The sequence below is a fragment of the Anopheles cruzii genome, chromosome 3 (genome assembly GCF_943734635.1).
Source record: "Anopheles cruzii chromosome 3, idAnoCruzAS_RS32_06, whole genome shotgun sequence".
NCBI lineage: Eukaryota > Metazoa > Arthropoda > Insecta > Diptera > Culicidae > Anopheles > Anopheles cruzii.
Genome location: NC_069145.1, coordinates 80,355,423 through 80,376,254, shown reverse-complemented (window position 1 = coordinate 80,376,254; position 20,832 = coordinate 80,355,423). Strand labels below are relative to the sequence as shown.

The following is a 20,832-nucleotide window of genomic DNA, read 5'->3' as shown; positions in this document are numbered from 1 at the left end:
TCGCACGCAAATGGCTAAATGGGGCCATTGTGAAATGGCGTCAGTGTGACCGGTGTGTTTGCATTCTGGTCACACCCAGTACGCCGGAAGGCTCGGTTTCGGTTCTTTTCCGGTTTCTCATTTTCACTTCTCATAATGTTGCTTTGCTTGCCCAACCGTTGATGTTTTGCACGTCGACCAGGGCTCATTTGGCCTTTTTCATTTCCGGCCATTAGTGCACGTCGCGTTCCACGAGATCCGCTTACGTTCTTTTGGGCCGTGAATTTATAGTTAAATAGAAACGATACGAGAGATGTGTTGCAAACTGTCGCATTGTTGCTATTAGATGTAAATATTCGTTCTCTTTCCATGCCGGGCACTAGAGTCCCTGAAATGTGATTTGAATTGGATTACCTCGCCTTGATTCGATTGTGCAACGAAAGGCTGCCGTTACCCAACAGCAGTCATTCACCGACCGCTGGGTTGGGCTGAAAACAGTGTTCCCCCTCGTTTGCCCACCCCGAAGAGGAGGGATTTTTGGTTTTCCGCCGAGTCTGAAAATCGATTGGTACCATTTTCTGGGCCACACGGCACAGCTCTTGGCTTGGCTGTGCACTCGGCTTCAAGCAATGTAAACTTGCTGCCGATGCATAAACCAGCCCCCCGGCCGCGTGCCGCGCGCTGTAAAGTACATTGATGGGCCCGTGCAGCATAGAAAGAGGACGACGAAGAAAAATCAACAAACAGCGGGAAAGCCGTGCACGTGCGCCAAAGCCCCGCTGTTGACACACTGTTTACACGGCGTAGTTTTGCACGATTCACCATTTTCACTGCATTTCATTACATTGCACTCGTCGGAGTTGCTTACGGGACCGCTTTCCTGCAGCCGAGTGCTTTTGATTGGCCTCACAGGAAAAGAACGCAAACCGGGTACGTTCGCGGGGAAGCGCTTTTCTGACTTTTCGGGCGTCCTGGCGGATATAGGTGCTGCTGCTGGGGTTTAACCATATTTACCTGCATCGTTTTATCCAGCATGAAATCACAGCCACAGCGCCGAATATGATGATACCGACTGTACACCAGAGTGCACCCTGCAAAACAGAAACCACGGAACAGGAGTTAATGAGGGCCGAAAGGGAGAGAGAAAAGCGCTAGCATGGCATTCCATCATCGCTCGTACGGGTGGTTTCTATAGTTCATAAATTCTACTCCCGGGCAATCCCCCGAAACCTGTGATTACCTATGTGGAGGCAAAGGAAATCGGAGCACACGCACGGCTCCAAAGATCTCCTTCACTTCCTGTCCGCAGACGGGACCGCGTAAGAAATTTATGCCTAAATACCGTTCCGGCCTGGCACACAAAAAAGGAACCCAAGGGGCAGGTCCCCCGTGGTCAGCAGCTCCACAGGGTTCCACAGATTCCCTACAAACTATTCACCAACTTGAACTAATTTAGTTTGCACTTAATTTGCCAGCGAAACATCGGGCGAAAGGTCGTACGCTGCGGGGGCAGGGCCGTGTGGACGGCTGGGCATGATAAAGGTTCAAAGGTCCCACCCGAATGGCGGGCTACGGCGGCGGCGGACTGGCAGCCGTAGGCTTTGATCCTTTGAGTCATGCAGCAGCATTATAGAAACGGGCGACGGTCATAAATTACGTCCACATTGTGACGCAACGCTCGCTGTGCCGGCCGCGAGCAGTGTAAGCGGCGTTCTCCGGTGGAAAAAGACCCCAGGAAGTGACAGGAAAAGGGTTTCAATTCGCCACGGCTCGGTCAGCTAGCAACCTTTCGGAGCGAACGAGGATTTCGGAGTAAAAAGCGGGACGAAAACGGCGGCATACTTACAATCCAGAAATGCGACGATGAGCTGTAGCTATTGTTGTGGTGTAAATCAACTTTCATTTCCCTTCAAGCGCAAAGTCACGTTGACCTGTGAACGATAGAGCGGAAGCGAAAAGTGAGTAGTGAAGCCGATGCGAATGATGGATGAAAAAACTTAATCGTCACGGCGTTTCGTGAGCCTTAGGTCCCTAGAACTGAAACGTTTATGAAGTTCGTGAAAGTCCACATAGTGTCGAAAAAGAAAAATGATTAGACTTCGTTCAAAATAATTCAATCATACGCGCCGGGGCCCGACACAGCGCGGTGCCGGAATTAGGTTGCTTAATTTAATGATCCTCCCTCTGACAACGGTCCGTACGCAGGGACCTCGGACCACAACACGGACAACAACACGGTGTCTTGGTGGGAAAAGGGTTCCACATCGGACCGAAACCCGGTCGTCTAACCCGGTGGATGCTGCGCCCGAGTTAAGCCCAATAAAGGGCGACCCTTACACGATTACCGATGTCAGACGCACACGCGTTCCGTGACACAGTTCGCGGGTAGACACTGGCAAGTGGGTGGGTCGATTTTCTTCCATTTTTCGATGGTTGAAAATCGCGTGAAATCACTGCGATCGCTTCTTCGCCATCGTTCCGCTTCTGTGGAGTCGAAACGGCAGAACCGAACCGAAAGTCTAACTGGACACCGAGTGTTCATCCATGGAGGATTGAGATTTCCGGTCCTTCACGCCTGCTGCACATGGTTTTCGCTGCTATTTACGTAAGAGATTACTTTTCACCTAATGGTGCCGGTTCGGGGAGTGGTGCTTCTCGGGCTCGCGATGTAACGATCGATGGCCAACCAAACCGAGCCGGTCCATGGAGGCCACTGCGCTCTGGGTATTACGATGTCAAGCATTAACGGATTTATGCGACTTAAAATCGGTGCTGCGCTGAAGCGAGAGCGCTTCTCTCATAATGGGATTGGTTGCCGTGACCGGCTAAGCCCCGGTCGAGTGTGAAAATCGTGCGACATTGTCATCGAAAAACTAACGGGGAAGTCCTGAAATGGAATCTGTTACGTTCAAGCCACTCATGGAGCAAATCGTGATTCAAAATTCGGTCGCTAAACTGAACGTGAATTCGGTAGAACGGCTGTTTTGAGGGCGCATTAGAAGTTTATTAAAACCATATTTATGCTCTAGATTGCCAAACGGACAAAAGCTGTCCGTGGCTTGTTTTCGCGAGCGAAGCAACCACAATCCGGAGCCCGGAGCGTTGCGTAACGGGACGACGCGGGACGGCCATTTCCCAGTGAAACGGTTCCCACATTTCATTTGGATTGCTAAATTGCTTTCATTAAACCGAATGGTGCCACGCATTCGATCCGGACGTTGTTTGCTGCAACCAATTGATACGGAATCGAAATCGATCGAACGGCGAACGCCGGCAGAGCGGGACCCGGCGAGGTTCATCCTCAACTAGTGTGGCCGTTGGCAATTTAAAAGATTTATAGCTGGCTGGCTGGTCGGCTGGCTGGTCGGCTGGCTGGTCGGCTGGGTGGCTGGCTGGCTAGTTGGAGCTAGAGCTAGAGCGGCCTGTGGATCCGTGTCAGTGAACTATGCTTCACCCGTCACCGGAAATGGGGGTTTATTCCGCACACCGGACAAGCACCGGGGAACGGGGAACGAAAGTCGATTTATAACACGGACCGTCGGGGGGGCCAAAGGTGGCGCCTGGCGTGGCTGATCGAATGCGAACATAAATTGGGTCAACACACTTTCCATTCATATATGGTCCATATATTGCTTGGCGCGCTGCACTAACAAAACAACGAGTGGCCAAAGAATGGGAAACAAATAAACATCCTCAGCCGAACATGCGAAAGGGAACACGGCTGCAAACAACGGCAATGAAAAATAACAAAGCTGTGCCATATTTCAGTCACCAGCGTTGCTTTCGCTCTGACGGCTTCCATAGAATCCCGGGTATTCCTGGGTAGACCAAGTGCGGACGGCGCATTCTGGGCCATATGGAGCTCACATGCCTGCCGAGAAACGCGAGCAAACAAAAGTGGCAAAACAGAGTCAATAAACATACGGAGGCGATCGCCGAGAAGGCGTCACGATGACGGAGCCTCCGATGTGGGGTTCCAATTTTTGGCCCACCTCCGTGAAGGAGCTGGCCACAGCTCATTCTGGCAGACGCGGCACAGGAAGCCCTACATGAGGCGTGTGCTTTGTTGCCGGTTGTGGACTGCCGGGGACGGCTTGGCTCAGCCTATATTTATCCTAAAGTCGTCAATCCACGCCAGGGCATTCCGGGTATTCGTCGGCATATTCGACGGGCGGCCACCGTCGGCTGCTCGGTGTTCGGTAACGGAGCCATTGAATTAATATGTCCGCTACAATAAAGGGCGCTTTTTATGCTCCCGATGGCGTCGTTACCGTGTTTTCGCTTCGTAACAGCAGACCTTTTCCTGGCTCCCAGCTAGGACCGTGGTCGATGACCGTCTCGTGGTCGTTCTGTGCCAACGCCAGCGAATGCTTATCATTATCGACATCGAATAAACGCGTGTTATTTTTATCCCCCGGCTGGCTGGTGGCGGTGGCCTCCAAGCGAAATTCGCATTAAACTCACCTCTTCGTTAGCCTTTAATAATATCCCTTCCGTCGTATGGCCACAGTTTTGTACCGTCAAATCAATAAGGGCGCATAAATTATGGATAAAAAGGGAAACCGCTTCAGCCCCGGACGTCTAGCTCCTAGACGGACGACGGGCCGGGCAGGACAATCGCTCAGTGAGCCATTGTGTGGCCAGTAGACCCATATCATACAAAATGCATAGTCGTTCCCGGTGTGCCGGTCTGTACTCTGACCGCCGCCGGGCTCTCAATCAATCATCGCCATCGCCGGAATCGAGCCGGTTAATAATGCATGCGCATCTTGATTCGATAATGTCGGCTTCTGACTTCCGTTCACTCTGTTTCCGGTGCCCTTTAGGTGGAATTACAATGCTGTACAGTCAAAGACACGAGTACATAAGAGACCCTTTTCACTCTCACCTCAAGCAACCGTCGAAAAGCGGGCCATCATTGGATTAGTTCTTCGGCACTTTCGGCGACCAAAATATAATGCAATAATTGTGTCAACAACACGCGGTCCGTTTCGGAAGCGGTAAAAGAACAAACCGCGAGCCGAGATGCAAACTCGACGAAAACTATCGCCGGCAACAAACACGGAAATCATGCTTCTGCTGCGCTTGTCGTTTGCGGAATGAGATGCAAATTAAAAATCAATGCAACCCAGTGGCGCTCCATTTGCATTCGCCGCCGTTGTCGCCTATGCCGTGGCCGTGGTATTGATGTTGTCCTTGTTCGCCAGAGCCTCACTCTGGTGTCGATTGTTTTTTGGCTCGCCTCGTCGCCTCTCGGTACACGGATTCCTTCTTGCCATTGTGGATCGTCCATTTCATTAAACACACTTCCTCCACGGCCTCGCCGGAGCGTCCTGACGTTTGATTTGTGTCAAGCGGACGTGTCGAGACCGGTCGAGGAGACAATCATGGAGTTGTCTCGGGCGCCCGCGTGATGGCGAGGCTGAAAACGCAAGTGACATTTAATTTCTAATTCAATACGGCTCGGTGCCAAACGCCGTTCAGTTGGCGCCCCATCTCTCTCTCTCTCCGCGAATGAGAGGTACGCTCTGGGCGTCATCCCGGGAAAATCGGGTGGAAATGCATGGACTAAAATAAGTTTTCCTCTAAGCACAAGACGCTCTGCCCGTGTGATGTAACCCCAGCAACGGAGCTGACAAGAATCATCATCAACTCTTCGCTTGGCTTTGAAATTGTTGCCCAAGCCATGTAATTATGCTTGTATCGTCTGAAAAGTGGCACTTGGCGCAATAAGCTTTTTCCAGCGACAATTTCCGTTGGCCGTCCGGCCGTGGCGGTGGGTGTTTACCGGTTGTTCCGTTTCCTATATATTAAAAGTGTCATTGCGGTTTGCACTCCGGACCGTCAGCTGGCTGGGCAGCTATTTGCACATGATTAACGCGGTGGCGGCGTGGCGGCACTCGTCGTGGAAGTCGTGTCACACGCCCATTATGGCCGTAGCAACAGCTTGTTTTGCAGAAGTGGCGCCGGTTAAAATGCAAATTCGTGTAACTTGCGTATGCGCGCATCAAGATTAGGGACCCTCCGCACGCCGGCCGGAAAAGCGAAGGGACGCTGAGACAATTTTCCATTTTTGCAACGTCCGGAAGTGGCGAAGCAATGGCTTGGAGGAAATGGAGATAATGGCCACCGATATGACACGGGCCGGGGTGTGTTTTAGGCGGGCGTTGAAGGAACAGTATCCTGTCGCCCTTTCGATATGAAAATGTGCTAAACGTTAAATGGGCGGTTCATAGGCGGCAAATTGAATTACTGGATGCTGCGGGCTTCAATGGTTTCCATTTTTACCTTGGCATCATTTTCTCCGAGGTAGGGGTGAGTGGGTGGCAGATGGACCCTCCTGCTGGCGAAAAGGACGCCCGTGACCGCGTCTCGTTAGGGTACGCGGTGCGGATACTGTTTCCGGTGCGATGACTACTCAGCGAGCGAGGCGTTGGTCTGTGAGCACACAGCAGCCCCCTTCGTTTACTGGCATTCGGGTGGTGGTGGTCTTAGTAGGCGACGCGAAAGTAATGACGTAGTCAGGGAAAACACCAACAGCGATGACGTTGAACGATTTTCGCACTACTACCACTGCGACGCGCGGTTCTGTACCACTCACACACTCGCACACCAGCGAACGTACAACACGCACACACCCGTTGGGGGGTTGCAAGGAAAACCCACGCGCGCGTATTTTCTTACTTAAGCCACGCTCTTTCTCGCTCGGTCCTTCCGGGCGCTGCTCGCACGTTCAATGAATTTGTGCTCTCTCTCGCCTTCTCTGTCGAGTACACTTGATCTTTTCCCCCTTTTTTCGTGTGTTTTGTTATTCGCTCGCGTTTGCTTTGTGACGTACCACCCTCTCGCTCCGCTAGGCCAAAGTGTTCAATGAATGATTTTCGAATTTCGGTCACCGCGATGCTGTTGCTGTTACGTTGGCACGACTGTGTCTTATGTTATTCTAGAGAATCCGCCTTTATTTTCACTTGCTTGCTATGCTTTCTTTAATAACGGGGCGGATAATGGGTTGCAATGGAACAAAGCGAGGACCGTAAGCGTTTAATTTCAGCGTTTGATTCGCTGCCGGACACCGTTCCGTTCACTACTCGTTTGTTGTTCTGCGACGTCCACGAGCGAGCTACGCCCGCGGGACCAAACGGGACTTTAATCCTTTTGTGCAACAATATCCGGCTCAATTAGTCAAACGCACACCGCGCGGGGATGACTCTGTGGCGCTATCTCGTTCCTTCTCACGGCACCGCACCTTTCGGTCACTCTCACCGACCTCACCAGTTTCGCTCACCAGTTGAAGCGCACTCACTCACGAACACACGGGGTGTGCTGCTGCTCGGGCCTAGCTCGGGCACCTGGGTAGTTGATGCTCGCGGGGCCCTGGTTTGCCCTATTTTCCTGGCCTGGAGCTTCCTTCGGCTTCGACGCTACGCTGCTTGTTGTTGGCACTGCGTCCCGTGTTAGGGCGTTCCACAATCACGGTGTGTTCCGTTAGCTCAGCAGCAGCAGCAGCAAGCGCGAAGGGGGTGAAATTCAGCTCGATGCACGGGGCCTGCCAGGACACTATACACGGTTGGCAGGCAGAGCAAAAGCGCCGTCGTCGGATGCAAGGTGGGCAAAGCGTCGGGGTTTTAACACTTCCGCGTCGGCCGCCGCAGTGGCACACGTGCACTCCGAGATAGATGTTCCGTTCGACTGCCGAAAACGGGAAAACGGATTTTCGCTTCGCCCTCTGGCAACGGTACGATCTGCCCTAGAGAGAGAGAGCACTCGAGTAAGAGAGGAGCCACAGCCACGGAGATTTGTATCCGCTTCAACCGCCCCCCAAAAGGGGGGGCCAATATTTTCATCCTGCAGTCCACCGCGTCGCATGCAGCATAAAACGTTCTCTTCGCTTCGCTTTTGAACACACGGAGAGCACACGTTAATCGAGCGAATTTTCCACCGAGATGGCGGAGAGAATGAACGAATTCCCATGCTGCTGCTGCTGCGTCCTTTAACCATGAGCATTCATTCGCTCTCGGAACAAAAACTCGATTCCCCTTTTGCTGGCAAACCCCGACCTGGATGAATGAGGCGTGCGTGATTGGTTCACTCGGGGGTTATCGGACCGACAAAGCGCTACAAATTCATTTATCAATCGAGCAATAGAGGATAACGCTAACATGCGATAGGTAATGGCGAATTGGAATGCTTTGGCTTTATCCTTCTTAGGCCAAGGGAAAAGAGCACACCGTTTGCAGCGTCGCTTGATCCTCAATGCTCGTCTAAGGGTAGTTTTGGGTAAGCAACGAGTAAAGCAAAAGGTTTTTATTCGCTGGTAAAACGATTATTATAATAATTAGTTATAGAAAAAACCAGGTTAGTTATAAAACGAGGAAGGAAAGTCGAAGGAAAATGAACTAAGGCTGATAGCGAAAGGATAACACGAGAGAAATACAAAGGAGCAAAAAGAGATGCACTCACGTACTGTAGCCGAAGAAGCCATGAGAAAGAAAGAGAAGCAAAGCGGGTGCTGCTAATGATTTGGGCGGATTAGTGTGTGGCCGAAGTAAAGTTATGAATGAATCCCATTTCTTGGCGTAGATTGGGGCACCGTGGGTATTGGAAACGTAATTGCGTCACTTTGGTATCGACATTTTTATCATTGAAAAGCTTTTTATTTTCCTCGAAGGCACTGCCATCTGCCTGTCGTTAAGTGTCCCGTCGGCGATGTTTATTTTTGCAATGCTTCGCCTTTTTTCAACATTTATTAAAAATCTATTCATGGTCAGTGCCGGATCGGACCGTGGGCATCGAACTCGGTGCTGCTCGCTACTCGAATCCTTGTGGGATTTCTTTGGTCACCCAACGGTTCAGCGACCCAGCGCCACAAGCCACGAATGCCGCATAGGACGAACGGAAACCCTCAACTTGAGTGGCCCTGCCCGATACCTAGAGATAACGGTTGACGTAAGCAATGGTGCCGGCTCTTGATCTTCTGCTTTAATCCTGAGGCCGCCTAGACCGACACCGTCTTGTGTAACAAAACACAGAGTTTCATACGCTTCACCGTTGTGTACGGTCTGCGTGGTGGTCGCCTTGGCAGGTGGCCAATATTAAGACAACCTTACATAACGTGGATGCGTGTCGCTCTGACACCATTGTTCTCGTTTTCTGTCACCGATGTGCGCCTCCTGTACCGTGTTCAATTGAGTAGCATAATTAAGGACTGGCCATGAAGCGCTCATTTTCTTACGCTGTGGGGCCATATGCGATAGGAACGGTCGGCAAAGTCGCTGCTAGCATCGGAAACTTTATTTGCACGATGACGTAGCTGTGCTTCCAAAAAATATGTACCACTTATCGAGTTTCGCGGAACTAAGAAACTCCAATAAATACGAAGCACATGAGCCCTGGAGGGGCACTAGATTTGTTTCACTTTACTTTGTGTCGCCCCCCGCTCGAAGGAAAGATATTTCTGACGACAGGCATTGTAGAGGCAGACGACGGTAAAGTTGCGAAAGAATCGTCAAAGTAATATGTTGCAGTGTAGTAAAACTTTGGATGAAACAGTTGCCGAACTGAAACAGATCATGAGTGAGAAGTTTGTCGAATGCATGTCAACAGTGACGCAAATGAATTTCAAAAGACACTCACGCAAAAACTTTCCAACAGTCCGTTATTAGGTTTGCTTAATAGCAAAAACTTATAGGCCTTTGTCCGTTCCAATCCAAAGTTCCAATCTGTCCTTGCTCAACGCCAAGATTTTCGAGCTCCCGCAAAAAAAAAAAAGGTAACAAAGTGAATCAGTCTTATGCTCGCGCCGTTTGCTCGATTTTCCTTCGCTCGTTCCGTCTTTATTACGGAGCCACATTCCACCGCCGTAGGCTTCGCACCTTTGCGCGTGGCGTATTGCGGTGCCGAAACTTTATCAACTCCAAACAACCTGAGGGATTAAAGAGTCCTGTGCCCTGTTGCCGGTGGCGCCTCGCCGTCTCACCGCCTCACATTTTATAGACTTTAAGATAAAACCGCCCCCGGCCGGCACAGTGAGCCACTGGTGGGAAACGAGCTTCGAGCTTTATCTCGTGGAATGCACTATCAAGGCAAGGTGCGGCTCATTGTGACCCGGGAATGCACGTACTACACTCCGGCGCCCGGAGGCGCCCTCTCGTTTCTTTCGATTTTATGATCTGCCGTTAAACAGGGCCGCCGGGTCAGGAGACGATGGCCAACAATCCGGCACACTAGGCACGTTGGTTTTATTTTTCCACCTGCCGGCGTTCCGTTTGCGTTGGGCCCATTCGGCCCGAGAGAAAGGCGACACCGAGATAATGTGTACATTTTGTGGCAGCCCCTCATCAGCAGCAGCAGCAGCAACCGGGCCCCTTTTGCTAAGGATCCCGGATGAAAGAAATTGATTTTTCGGCCTCGGCTCGGCGGCGGTTCCGGGCCGGAGATTCAAACGACGTCGTTTGTTGAGGGATAAGTATGATTAATTGCGGGCTTATAAATTATTAATTAAGCTGAAAATGTGTTCCGCACACCACCGCACACACGCTCGTCGGTTACATTCGGTGACGGCGACGGCCGCTCGTGTGGCAAATGGTGGAATAAGGAACTGAACTGGAACGCTGCTGGGTCTAAATTATGGATGAGTGTGTCACTTTTTCACCAAGGAATTAAAAAAAATATCCTCATCCTGACGCCCGTTCGTCGGAGAGGCTGCGTTTTGTGTAGCTCATTAATTTTACTGCGGGCACACGTTTTATTGCGAGCGAAAATGTGGCGCTCAGGCGATCGACCTATATTTAGGATCGTAAGCGACCCGGATTGCATACTGTTAGGCGCCATCGTCGCACAAGACGCGACGCTGCGTTTGAATGAAAATTGAAGTGAAAATTACATCTTTTAACATAATTTAATCGTTGCAAAAACTTGCTTCCTTGTGCACTCATATTTTACATCGTACCAGCTGCTCCTGGGGCTAAATGATGTCAGTTTAAAATAATTAACCATTCCAACAACGCCGTTCGGGCGCTCGGCAGCGAACGGCGTTGTTCGGCGCGGCGTCGACCCGCCAAGTTAATTGCCCTCTAAGGTGGCCATAATTACGTTTACGTACTTCTTTCCCCATCTGCATGCAGTGCGCGCTCCGTAAGTTCATTCTTTGCCATCATTAATCATTTCCATCAGTAACGCTTTTATCGTGTCTCCAGCGCCCGGCCCTGGGGGGCGCGAAAAGGAATGCCCGAGACGGGCGATAACTCGTCGAGTTTCGATCCAGTTCGAGGGCACAACACCGCGGGGGAGTGCGATAGCGCTCGGACACAAAACAGCTGGAAAATATCGTCACTTTATTCATATTAAAATTAAATCGTACAAATCTTATTACTTCTACGAGAAGAAAGGAAAACCGGAGCTACGCCAAAGACAAACCTTACGGAAAGGAAACGGTGTGGCGCCACCAAAGGGATTAGGGGCAACACAAACACACGCACACACGCGCGCAAGCTGGAGCGAACGGAATAAAAAGGAGAATGGAGAAGCTGGACCAGCGAATGCGCTCAGAGTGGCCAGAAAAACAATGAGAAAAGAATGATCAGAAAAAAGCGGCAGAGCGGCCAACAAAACGAGGATTAAGCGGCCCCATTGGACAATGGCCCGCCCGCCCCCAGCACTCGCCGCTTATCGGCGAGGCGATAATTTCCATTTTTTCACAAGCGGCAGCGAAATGAAAATTCAAATTGCTGTTCGGCAGAACCGAACGCCGAATCGGTCGAAAAAACGGTGCTGTCCCCGGAACACGGTTGAGGATGGAAACAAAATGTTTACGACCGTGTGTGTGTGTGTGTGTGTGTGTGGCACGAAAGCGTCGTTGGCGCCGAAGCGAAGAGGAAACGTCGCACCGCAAACGTAATGCTGCTGGCTCCGTTGCGTTTTGTTGTGTGGTGAGGTTGTTGTGAAAAACAAAATGTGCATCAATGTGGTTGGGTCGAAACTAAGAAACTCCAGTAGCAGCAGCAGCAGCAGCAGCAGCATGACTGACGAACACGTGGCATCTGGTTTCCCGGAAGGCGATAGATTAGGCACCCGGTCGGAATTGTCGGTTTATTCACCCGTCATCATTTCCATGAACTCTGCAACGGTTTCGATAAGTATTAGCGCGTTTTAGGACGATCGTCGCGACTGGCTTACCGTCAAAGTCCACCGTTCCGGAACCGTCTGTGTCGATCTCCGTAATGATGCCGTCCAGGTCCTCGTTCGACAGCTTATCGTCGAGGGCAGCGAGAATTTCCTTCAGCGTGCTGTCGAGAAAAGGGAAGAGAAAATGCTTGAGCAACAGCGAGCACCACTCCAGGACCCCGGGACGGGGACACACTCGTAAATAATCAATCCGTGCATCCGTGCACTGTGGGGAGCAGTGCGGTTGGCCGAAGCATAACGCGGGCCGAGAGCGTTTCATCTCGACGGCACACATAAATTGTCCACTCCATCGTGCGCCGCGCGCGCGTATTTATAATTTAGCCGCGACGCGATTTCCAAGCCCACACGGGGCGAGCGCTGCGCTCTCGACACGCTACGTTTCCGACTCAAGGACCATCATGAGGATGGCATCCGGTGGCATCGCGCGACCTCGAGCATAGGTCTCCGCTTACGGTCTTCGCTGTGCATCCGACCGACGAGGATCATAAGCCAATCTCCAGCGCCCAGTTGGCGCAAAATGAGGGGATCTCGAAAAACGTAATAATAAAAATCCATCCGTGGAGTGGACCGCTTCAACCGACGACGACGACGACGACGACGACATGGAGACGCCTGGTTGGTTTCGTGCCGAGGGCGTGTTTTGGTCTTGACTCGCTCGTGACACGACCAAACGTTTATTGCACCACACGGAAGAGCTCAACTCAACGCCAGGTGACGCGCGCGCGCGCCCGGATTAAGTGGATTTTCGTGGCCCGGGGTGGGGATTATTCATCGGGGCGGAGCGTAGGTTGGAATTTGTAGCTCGATTTTCTCGAGCTGAGAACCACCGCCGTTTGGAAATGTTTTGTCAGGAATGCAAAATTAACTTCCTGCGCGGCGCGCGACCATTTATTTACGACGCACCCGCTGGCTCCCCGTATCTCCGCACAGTTTCCGGTTCGTTCCGGTGCAAGGATGGACGCGCCCCACGTGTGCTGGACACGTAAGGGCAAGGGTTCTAAATCTTGCACAACACGGCGGAAAGGTGACTGGTGCGGAGTGATCTGCCTACGCCCAGCGCGGCCAGCCCGCGTGACACGCGGGAAGAGTGCCGCGGGATGAGGTGTAAACAGAGAGAGAGAGCGCAGGGAAACAAACCGCTCAGTGGCCAACATCTGCGCGGTGTCACCGTTTGCCTCCAAAATTAGCTTGCGCCATTTGTGCCTCTCGATGTTGGCTGCGGTTCAAAAGTTCTTGCCCGGTTCCCCGCACTGGTACCGCACTGTCCTCTGGGCGCTTGGTCGAGTTGGTGAATGGCAATGGGTCGTGGCAACTTTTTTCACGCGTGACCCGTTACCACCATTTTTTACCGGTTCTGCGGTTTGGCGTTACACACCTAAAGTCCCAGCGGCATCCTTTATCTTTCCGTCCGAATGAAGCACAGAAATATGGTTTGCTTGGGACTTGTGTTCTCGATTCGCTTCCGGATACTTTCGGTTCGCCTTTCCGGAAAAGACGCCGACCACGGGCAACGTAACTGTGGCCTTCGTCCCCTTCTAAGGGAAGGGCCACCACCGGTGAAAGGATCGGTGGAAAATAAATAAAAATAATGACACTATCCTAATCCCGCCTCACAGCCATAAATCAGGGCGCAGGGCCGCCTGTTTGGCCACGAAGCCGCGGCCAAGCGACCAACCGAGCCGATAGTAAATTTAGGACGCGTCCTTTGACGCCCCCCGCCCCGCGAACGTACCTGGTCGTGATGTAGCCGTTGCCTTCGCGATCGTACAATCGGAAGGCTTCCTTCAGCTCCTGCTGCATCGCCTCGGCGTCCTCTTCCTCCTGCAGGAAGTTGGACGCGATGTTAGCGAACCCATCGAAGTTGACCCTGCCCGTGTTCTCCGGGTCCTCGCCGTCGATCAGGTCCTGCAGCTCGCCCTCGTCGAACAGCTGGCCGAGCGTGTTCAGGATGGTCGAGATCTTGATCGTCTCGACGAAGCCCGTCTTTTGCGTGTCGAACATCTGGAACGCCTTGCGCATGATCAGCATTCTCTGCTCCTCGTCATCCTGCGAAGCGAAAGGGAACCGTCAACTATAGGCCGAACCACTCGGAATTACTTTGTAACTGGACAATGGGCCTTCGGGCCCCCCCCCACAAAATAAGTGAGATGTATCGTACGCGCTCCCGCTTTTGTGTGCCATTTCCGGGCCCTCGGGCGTCCGTAGCAATACGTCCGTACGTCTAAACAGGTGTCCATCAACCGCCCCAAGACCGCCGGAGAGCGAGTGGTGCACTTCAAATGGCACGTTTCGAACGGTTCGTTAGCGATGGTGGTGGTGGTGGTGCCTCCTGCGCGGACAGGAAACATTCGTCTGCCGAAATGGACTGTGAAATCGAAACCCTTGGCGGCGGTGGAGCAAGGGCAGGGCATTTATTTCCTTCCTTTTTGCCTGGTGGCCCCGAATTGCGCCTCCCGTTCGCGGGCAGCGGTTAAATGGCATTCCATTCGCTTCTGTAAGTGCCGCTTCGGGGCCATTTTTGTCTCCCGTCCCGTCCCGCACCCGAACCCGCTGTTGCGCGGTGTGGCCCTTCGATTTTGCTTATAAATATTAATGGAGAGGAATTTTTGCTGAGGCCACTCCCGACGACGACGAGACGGCCGAATATTGCATTAATCATTCTCTCGTTCCCTGCGCGGCCCACACCGCTGCTGGCCACCGGCCAACAACCCGACCACCCTGGCAACCGACCACCCGCTCGCCCGCCCGGCAGCCCAAGGGCCTGATGTAATTATTAACGATTGATTCATGATCATCACGCGGTGACACGATCGTGGCCAGTTTCGGTTTTTATGGGCCTCCCCCCGCACCCCATCTCGAACCCCCCTTCTCACAGTTGGCTGCCTTTTCATCGCACGGCCGGATGATCTTAAAAATATCTCGCCACCGATCGGCCACCGCCGACTTGCTACGCGGCTGCCAAGGAGCTGGGTCCGATTTTGATGACGGTTGTGTCGGTTGGCTTTTCATCTCGCGGTCTCCTTCGGTTCACGGTTCACGATTCGGGTGGTTCGGATTTTTGATTGACACCTCGATTCACTTTGGCCGCCAGGCCGTTTCCCAATCGCGGGCCGCGATGACCGCGAAATTTGCTCTGCTCTGACCAGCCGCATCATTTATTTCGTGGTTTGTGGTTCCTTTCTGCCACTGGGCCCCCTCACGAGTGGCAGCTGTCACGGGTTCTCCCCGTTTAGATACGCCGATTACCGATGTCACAATAAACAATGCCACCACTCGCGGTCGGAGCGGGCCGTCGATGTTGTCTGGCCAAACATTGTTTCGGGCGATTGAAAGCATGCCACCCGGAAGATAGCTCCTGGCGGGTACGGGGCGGAAGGCCACCAGAAATTGGCCAAATAAACACCGATGGGGGTCGGGAGCGCTGGACGTCAACGCATTTCTATTGCGTTTTTTTCCGTTCTTCGATGTGCAAAAATAATAGATAATCGGCAGTGCAGTGCGAACGTCCGAAAATATCGTCCATCCCCTGTCCATCCGACCAGGACGGAGGCCACGACCATTTGTCAACGGCCATTAATTTACAGCTCATTTCACCGCACCGAAGGATCGCCTAGATCGGTTGGTCCACCGGAAGCTATCACCGGCCCAGCGGCCCTTCTGCGACGGGTAACACTTTCGTCACCAACACTTAATTAGGGGCCACAGCGGACCGGTTTGAACCACTGGACCGAAAGTGAAGGTGTCGACAGATTCGACCCCAAACCCGGAGACCCGTTTCGGGTTTGCCTTCACGAGCCCGGACACGGTCACTAATTAGGTTTGACTGGGCGCAACTTGGTGCTTTTTCTGGCCGCATCACTCACAAAATAGTCCGACATCCTGATCCCGCTGGCTCTAGGTAGTAGGTTCTCTCGCAAAACCCTTGGCGTCCTGTCCGACTGGAGACTGCAATCGAACTCTCGAGTTTGCGACCACTCGCTAAGCACTGGGAGCCCTTACTGTTGGTTGGCCCTTTTGTTGTGGCGTTTAGCCTCCGACTGACGGCCACGGCCTGGCGCGGCCCGACTTGGCCGTGAAATGTTCGACCAATGCAATTTCGGTTCGGTCCCCCGGATCCGCGCGATATTGAGCCAAGATGGTCAAGCCAAGCCAAATCGAATTATAAAATCATTTCCACCACCAGATGGCCGAATACCAGCACGACGGTGGCGGTGGGATGGCCCATCATCGGGATGCAATTTCTGCACCCGAGTGCTGTCTCTCTACTCTTCCTCATCCCGAGGGCGATCCACGGTCTCTTTCTCGCACCGGCCTGCATCGAAATTGTATTGGTTTTGATCAAACGAACGAACCCAACACAATGCCAACGATACGATTTTTCTAAGCGATCGTGACTTTTCCGGGACGCGGAGCTGCTCTCGGGAAGTATGGCCGACCTGACCCCCTGTCGATGCCACAGGGTGGGTACCACAGGCAGTTGCAGTTAATTTTATTTATTTACACCTTGAGCACCGGAGTGGCACGGTGTGTGCACTGGCCACCATTAGCACATTTTCCAAACACCGACCGGACCGACGGGAGTCATATTTTGTCGGCCGCGTCGGCTGAGCTTACGCATGTTACGCACGCGGGGAAAGGTGTTTGGCCGATTGGAAGGATGGATGGATGGACAGACAGCTGAATGGATGGGCTGAGATATTTCATCCGGGCCGAAAACCCGAAATTTCTCCGAAACCCCACGGAGGCCGCTTGTTCCCTAAGCGACGAGAACGAGGAGTCCGTGGTCCGGGGACGGCAGTGTGATGGTCTAAATAAAACCTGCGAAGATGAATTAAAAATATCGACTCATTAATTAACGCAGTAGCGCGCTGTGCGAGGACCGCCTGGCCCGGGGCACCGGAATACTTTTGCGATGAATTATTACTACTCGCGAGTGGTGGGCAAAAAAAAACATGTAAATCCATTACGAAATTGGTGTGTTGGAGAGATAATTTCGGCGGCGGTCGGCAATTTATGCGAACGACCCCGCCAGCGTAACGCCATTTCCTGCTTGGGGTTCCTGCGCCGGAGATCCACAATTTTGTGGGGGGTCGGCATAAAAAGAAGGGGTTCCCACTGGAACGCTGGAGCGTTCGATCGATAAACTGGCCGCTTCCGGAAAGGGGGTTTGAAGCTTTTTACACTTGCATCCCGCCGCTCATTAATAATTGTTTATTTCGGTGTTGGGTTCGGTACTGGTACCTTCGCCTCCCAAGCCGGCCCAATTACTTCCCCGAATGTACATCATCACTTTCTACCCCTTTGATCGATCTGCTTCCAGGCGGATCAAGCGGACTTGATAAAAAGCGTGTTGCCGCCTTTGCGTGTTGCGTGCGCTTCGATCGAACCACCGACGGAAAACAGATCCGTCGGCCTCATCCGCCCGTGATCGGTGGCGATAAGCAACACACACACCGGAAACGGGAGGCGGCAAGCAAACAACACTCGCCGGTGTTTCTCGGCCGTTAATGAATCATTTGCTGCGTCCCATCACTCAAACCGGGGGCCCCTGCGACGGCCCCTGCGACGGCCCGGCATAGCTGATGATTAATAACCGTGGTATGAGTTGAGATTTATTAATAAAATCCCGATGGACGGACGGCCGTGTGTGGTGGCGGACAAACCGCACACGGTCACGTGCACCCGCGGTCACTGTAAAAACGTCCCGTTCGTCAATTACGTGCACTTTTCATAGTTCATCGCCTCGGAAGAAAGTTCGCTTGCCATCGGGGCCATCGGGTGCCCGGCCACCGTGATTGATACGTCGTTTCGCTAATTAATATGTACCGTACCGGGCACCGGCCGTGGAACCAGAACCTGTTCCGTGCCCGAACCCTTTAACGCTCGGATGCCACCTTGGCAGAGGACCTCCGAGTGCTCCGAGTAGAAAGAATTTTAATTCGCAATCATTATTATACGGCCCACGGCCCTGGTTTGATTGAGCGCACTCTTTACAGCACATAATGAAGCCAATGGAGCGCCCCGTGAACACCCACTTCGGTACACACACACACACGCGCGCACAAACACACAGTTGGCACTGGTCACTTCCGCCCGGCTGGTGGAGACGCCTGGTGCGCCGTAATCCAACGATTATTACCATTTTGGCCACGGGATTTGCAGGTGTTGCGCTAGGAAGTTCAAACTCGGATCGGGACCACTCTGGAGCCTGGCTCTCGGTCCTTCTCGCTCTGTGGACGACTACCGACGGCACTGAAGCACAACAGACTGTGAAGCACACAGACACGGCGAGCACTCCGGCCGAGACACCCGAGGAGTTAATTAACCGAAGGCGGTTCAATAGGCAACTAAAGGCGAAAAATATCATTCAACATCATTTATATTTAAAAACTCCTCCACACAATATTTGCTGCCGGAGCGCCGCAGCGGCTGCTTGGGGGTGGACTACGGACTACGGTGCGGTGCGTGAGCAGTCCGACCGCCCGCCCGCCCGCTAGCCATCTCGTTCGCACACGGCAAGCAGCAGCAACATTGGGAACATCGCATGGAGGACCATGACGGGACCGCAGCAGTGGCCACAGTGGCCGAACCGAGGCGAGCGAGAGAAGGTGGCGATGACGCCTTCGACACAGCAATGAGCAGCAAAATCGCTATAAGTAGCTCTAGCAAACGTGTATATTTTTCCATCCGCGCGAGAGCGGCCGAAAATGCGGCCCATGACGACGATGCAACGACGACGACGACGACGACCGACGGTGGACGAAACGGAATGGCGCGATCGTGGAAATCACCTTTGCGCGGCCGGTGATCCATCTCGCTCTCGGGAACATGGAACATCGACGGCACACACACACCCCCGTGAGCTGTTCGGTATCAGTCTGGGTGCTTTTCCATCGCGCGGAGCAGAACCCCGAGGAGGTTAACAGGTTAAGAGCATAGAGCGACCGACGGGCATTCCTTTGCACGCACGCGAAACGCAGCAAAAGGGGGGCAAAGACCAGGGATGGCTGGCCGAGGACTCCCCACCCGCGAACGGACTCATTCGGCAGTCGGTGTTCGTGGCGCACGATAATCCACTATAAATACGAGCGCCGGGGCACTGGATGAGTCCGTTCGGCATGGGATCGATAACCCGCACGCGCAACTTGGCACCGAAACGTGGAAAGCAGACGCATCGGATCGGATCGGGACAGGACCACCCCTTCCAGGACCGGTCCCCAAGGGGACAGGGAAAATTACGATACAACAACGGTCACAGTTGGATTATTTTATTTGACACAACTTTATGAATTTTATGCGGTTTTAGAAAAATCGCCCCCCTTTCTGGCCCGGACTGTCGTGTAATGGACTGTGTTGGGGCGAAGGAATCTGACCTAAGCAGCTTAAAACACCCGGCGGCGGTTGGCCAGGTGTTGTAAACACGCGGCTCGCATCTCTTGTGCCAATCCGCGCGTTTGGCGAGGTCAGCCAGACTTTGCGGATGGGGGCCTGCCTGCGGACCTCCTGCATAAATGGTGGATAAACAGAGCTAATTTATTGTTGCTGCCTTCGCGCGATGTGGACAGCAATGACCCCTAAATTCGGCAAGCATTCCAAACTGTCTGGTGGTAGTGATTCGCATGCCTTTTGTAGGAGGCTCTTTCCGCGTTCTTGCGTTGTCACAAATTGATTGATTATCGCGGTGCGACTATTGGAGAGATTGAACATGTAGTGCACGAGATTGAGACTGTGCTCTGTTTCGATGCTTCTCGCTTATCCATTTATCATCTGGATAGAGCGCGCAGTCTGGAAGTCGCTTTTCCGAGTCGCAGCATCTTATCGCGCCATCAAACGGGTAATAAACTCGATCACTTCGGAACCGGCTTGATTGATTGAAAACGCCGAGTCGATGGGTGGGTCATTTGTTCGTTTTTTGCCACTCAACATGTTCGCTGCCTCACGTGGGGCCCAGTGAAGCAGCGTCAATTGAATTCACTTCGTTTGGAACTTCCGGATGAGCCACTCTCATAATCGCCTCGTGTCTCGAGCAGAAGCGTTGTTCGAGGAACGGTTCGAGTGGGATAGTAACCCATTTTGATGGGGTTTCTAAAGTTTACGCGACAACCCGAACACCACGTGGCACTCCAAATGCAATCCACACGCGCCCGTGAATGACCTCGTTACGGGGAGGACGTGTCGTTAGTACGTTTCCGGTACCTTAGCGCTTCGGTTCAGACAGCTTTGACCGAACTATGGGCCTATTCAGTACGCGTGAGGGTTTTGGACCAGCTGTCAAGGTCCGCCAAGATGTTCTTACGGGTAATTTAGTCCAAGGGATAGCAGACAAAAGCTGAGGTGTGTTCAGTCTTCGACAAAGCAGTTGACAAAGCAAGTGTTATTCTGACCCTGTCCTCTGTGTCCTCCGGCGTTCCCCAAGGAAGCGATTCGGGTCCGCTTTTATTTCTGCTGTTTATTAATGATCTGACTCTTCGGCTTCCTTCTGAGCATCATTTACCTGTGATGCGCAATCCATCGGTGTGTACAATTCTCTTATTCGGCCGATTCAAGAGTATGCTTGGGTTGTGTTACATCCGCAGTATAAATGTTGGATTGATCACTTTAAGGCCTCACAACGCAAGTTCACAAGGATTGCCTTCTACTTGAGCTACGATCACTTGAGCATCGTAAATC

At 52.7% G+C, this 20,832-nt stretch overlaps 1 protein-coding gene across 2 annotated transcripts; it reads right to left on the bottom strand.

The window, feature by feature from the left end:
- Nucleotides 1-11,295: 11,295 nt before the first annotated feature.
- Nucleotides 11,296-18,498, bottom strand: LOC128274372 (troponin C). 2 transcript variants are annotated; one of them, XM_053012551.1, is made up of 4 exons: nucleotides 18,302-18,498; nucleotides 13,895-14,208; nucleotides 12,154-12,263; nucleotides 11,296-12,095 (listed from the first exon to the last, which is right to left on the bottom strand). In XM_053012551.1, exons 1-4 carry the CDS (start codon nucleotides 18,302-18,304, stop codon nucleotides 12,067-12,069), a joined length of 456 nt encoding a protein of 151 aa, XP_052868511.1. In that variant the 5' UTR covers nucleotides 18,305-18,498; the 3' UTR covers nucleotides 11,296-12,066. The 2 variants fall into 2 exon arrangements, with proteins under 2 accessions (XP_052868511.1, XP_052868510.1); XM_053012550.1 differs by lacking the exon at nucleotides 18,302-18,498 and adding an exon at nucleotides 16,026-16,229.
- Between the last annotated feature and the right edge of the window lie 2,334 nt (nucleotides 18,499-20,832).

Excerpts from the sequence above, each read along its gene's own strand:
- LOC128274372 (XM_053012550.1), bottom strand. Across the intron at positions 12,264-13,894 it reads AACGGCTACATCACGACCAG|CACGCTGAAGGAAATTCTCG; the intron begins GTACGTTCGCGG and ends TTTTCTCGACAG. Across the intron at positions 12,096-12,153 it reads CGGAACGGTGGACTTTGACG|AGTTCATGGAAATGATGACG; the intron begins GTAAGCCAGTCG and ends AAACCGTTGCAG.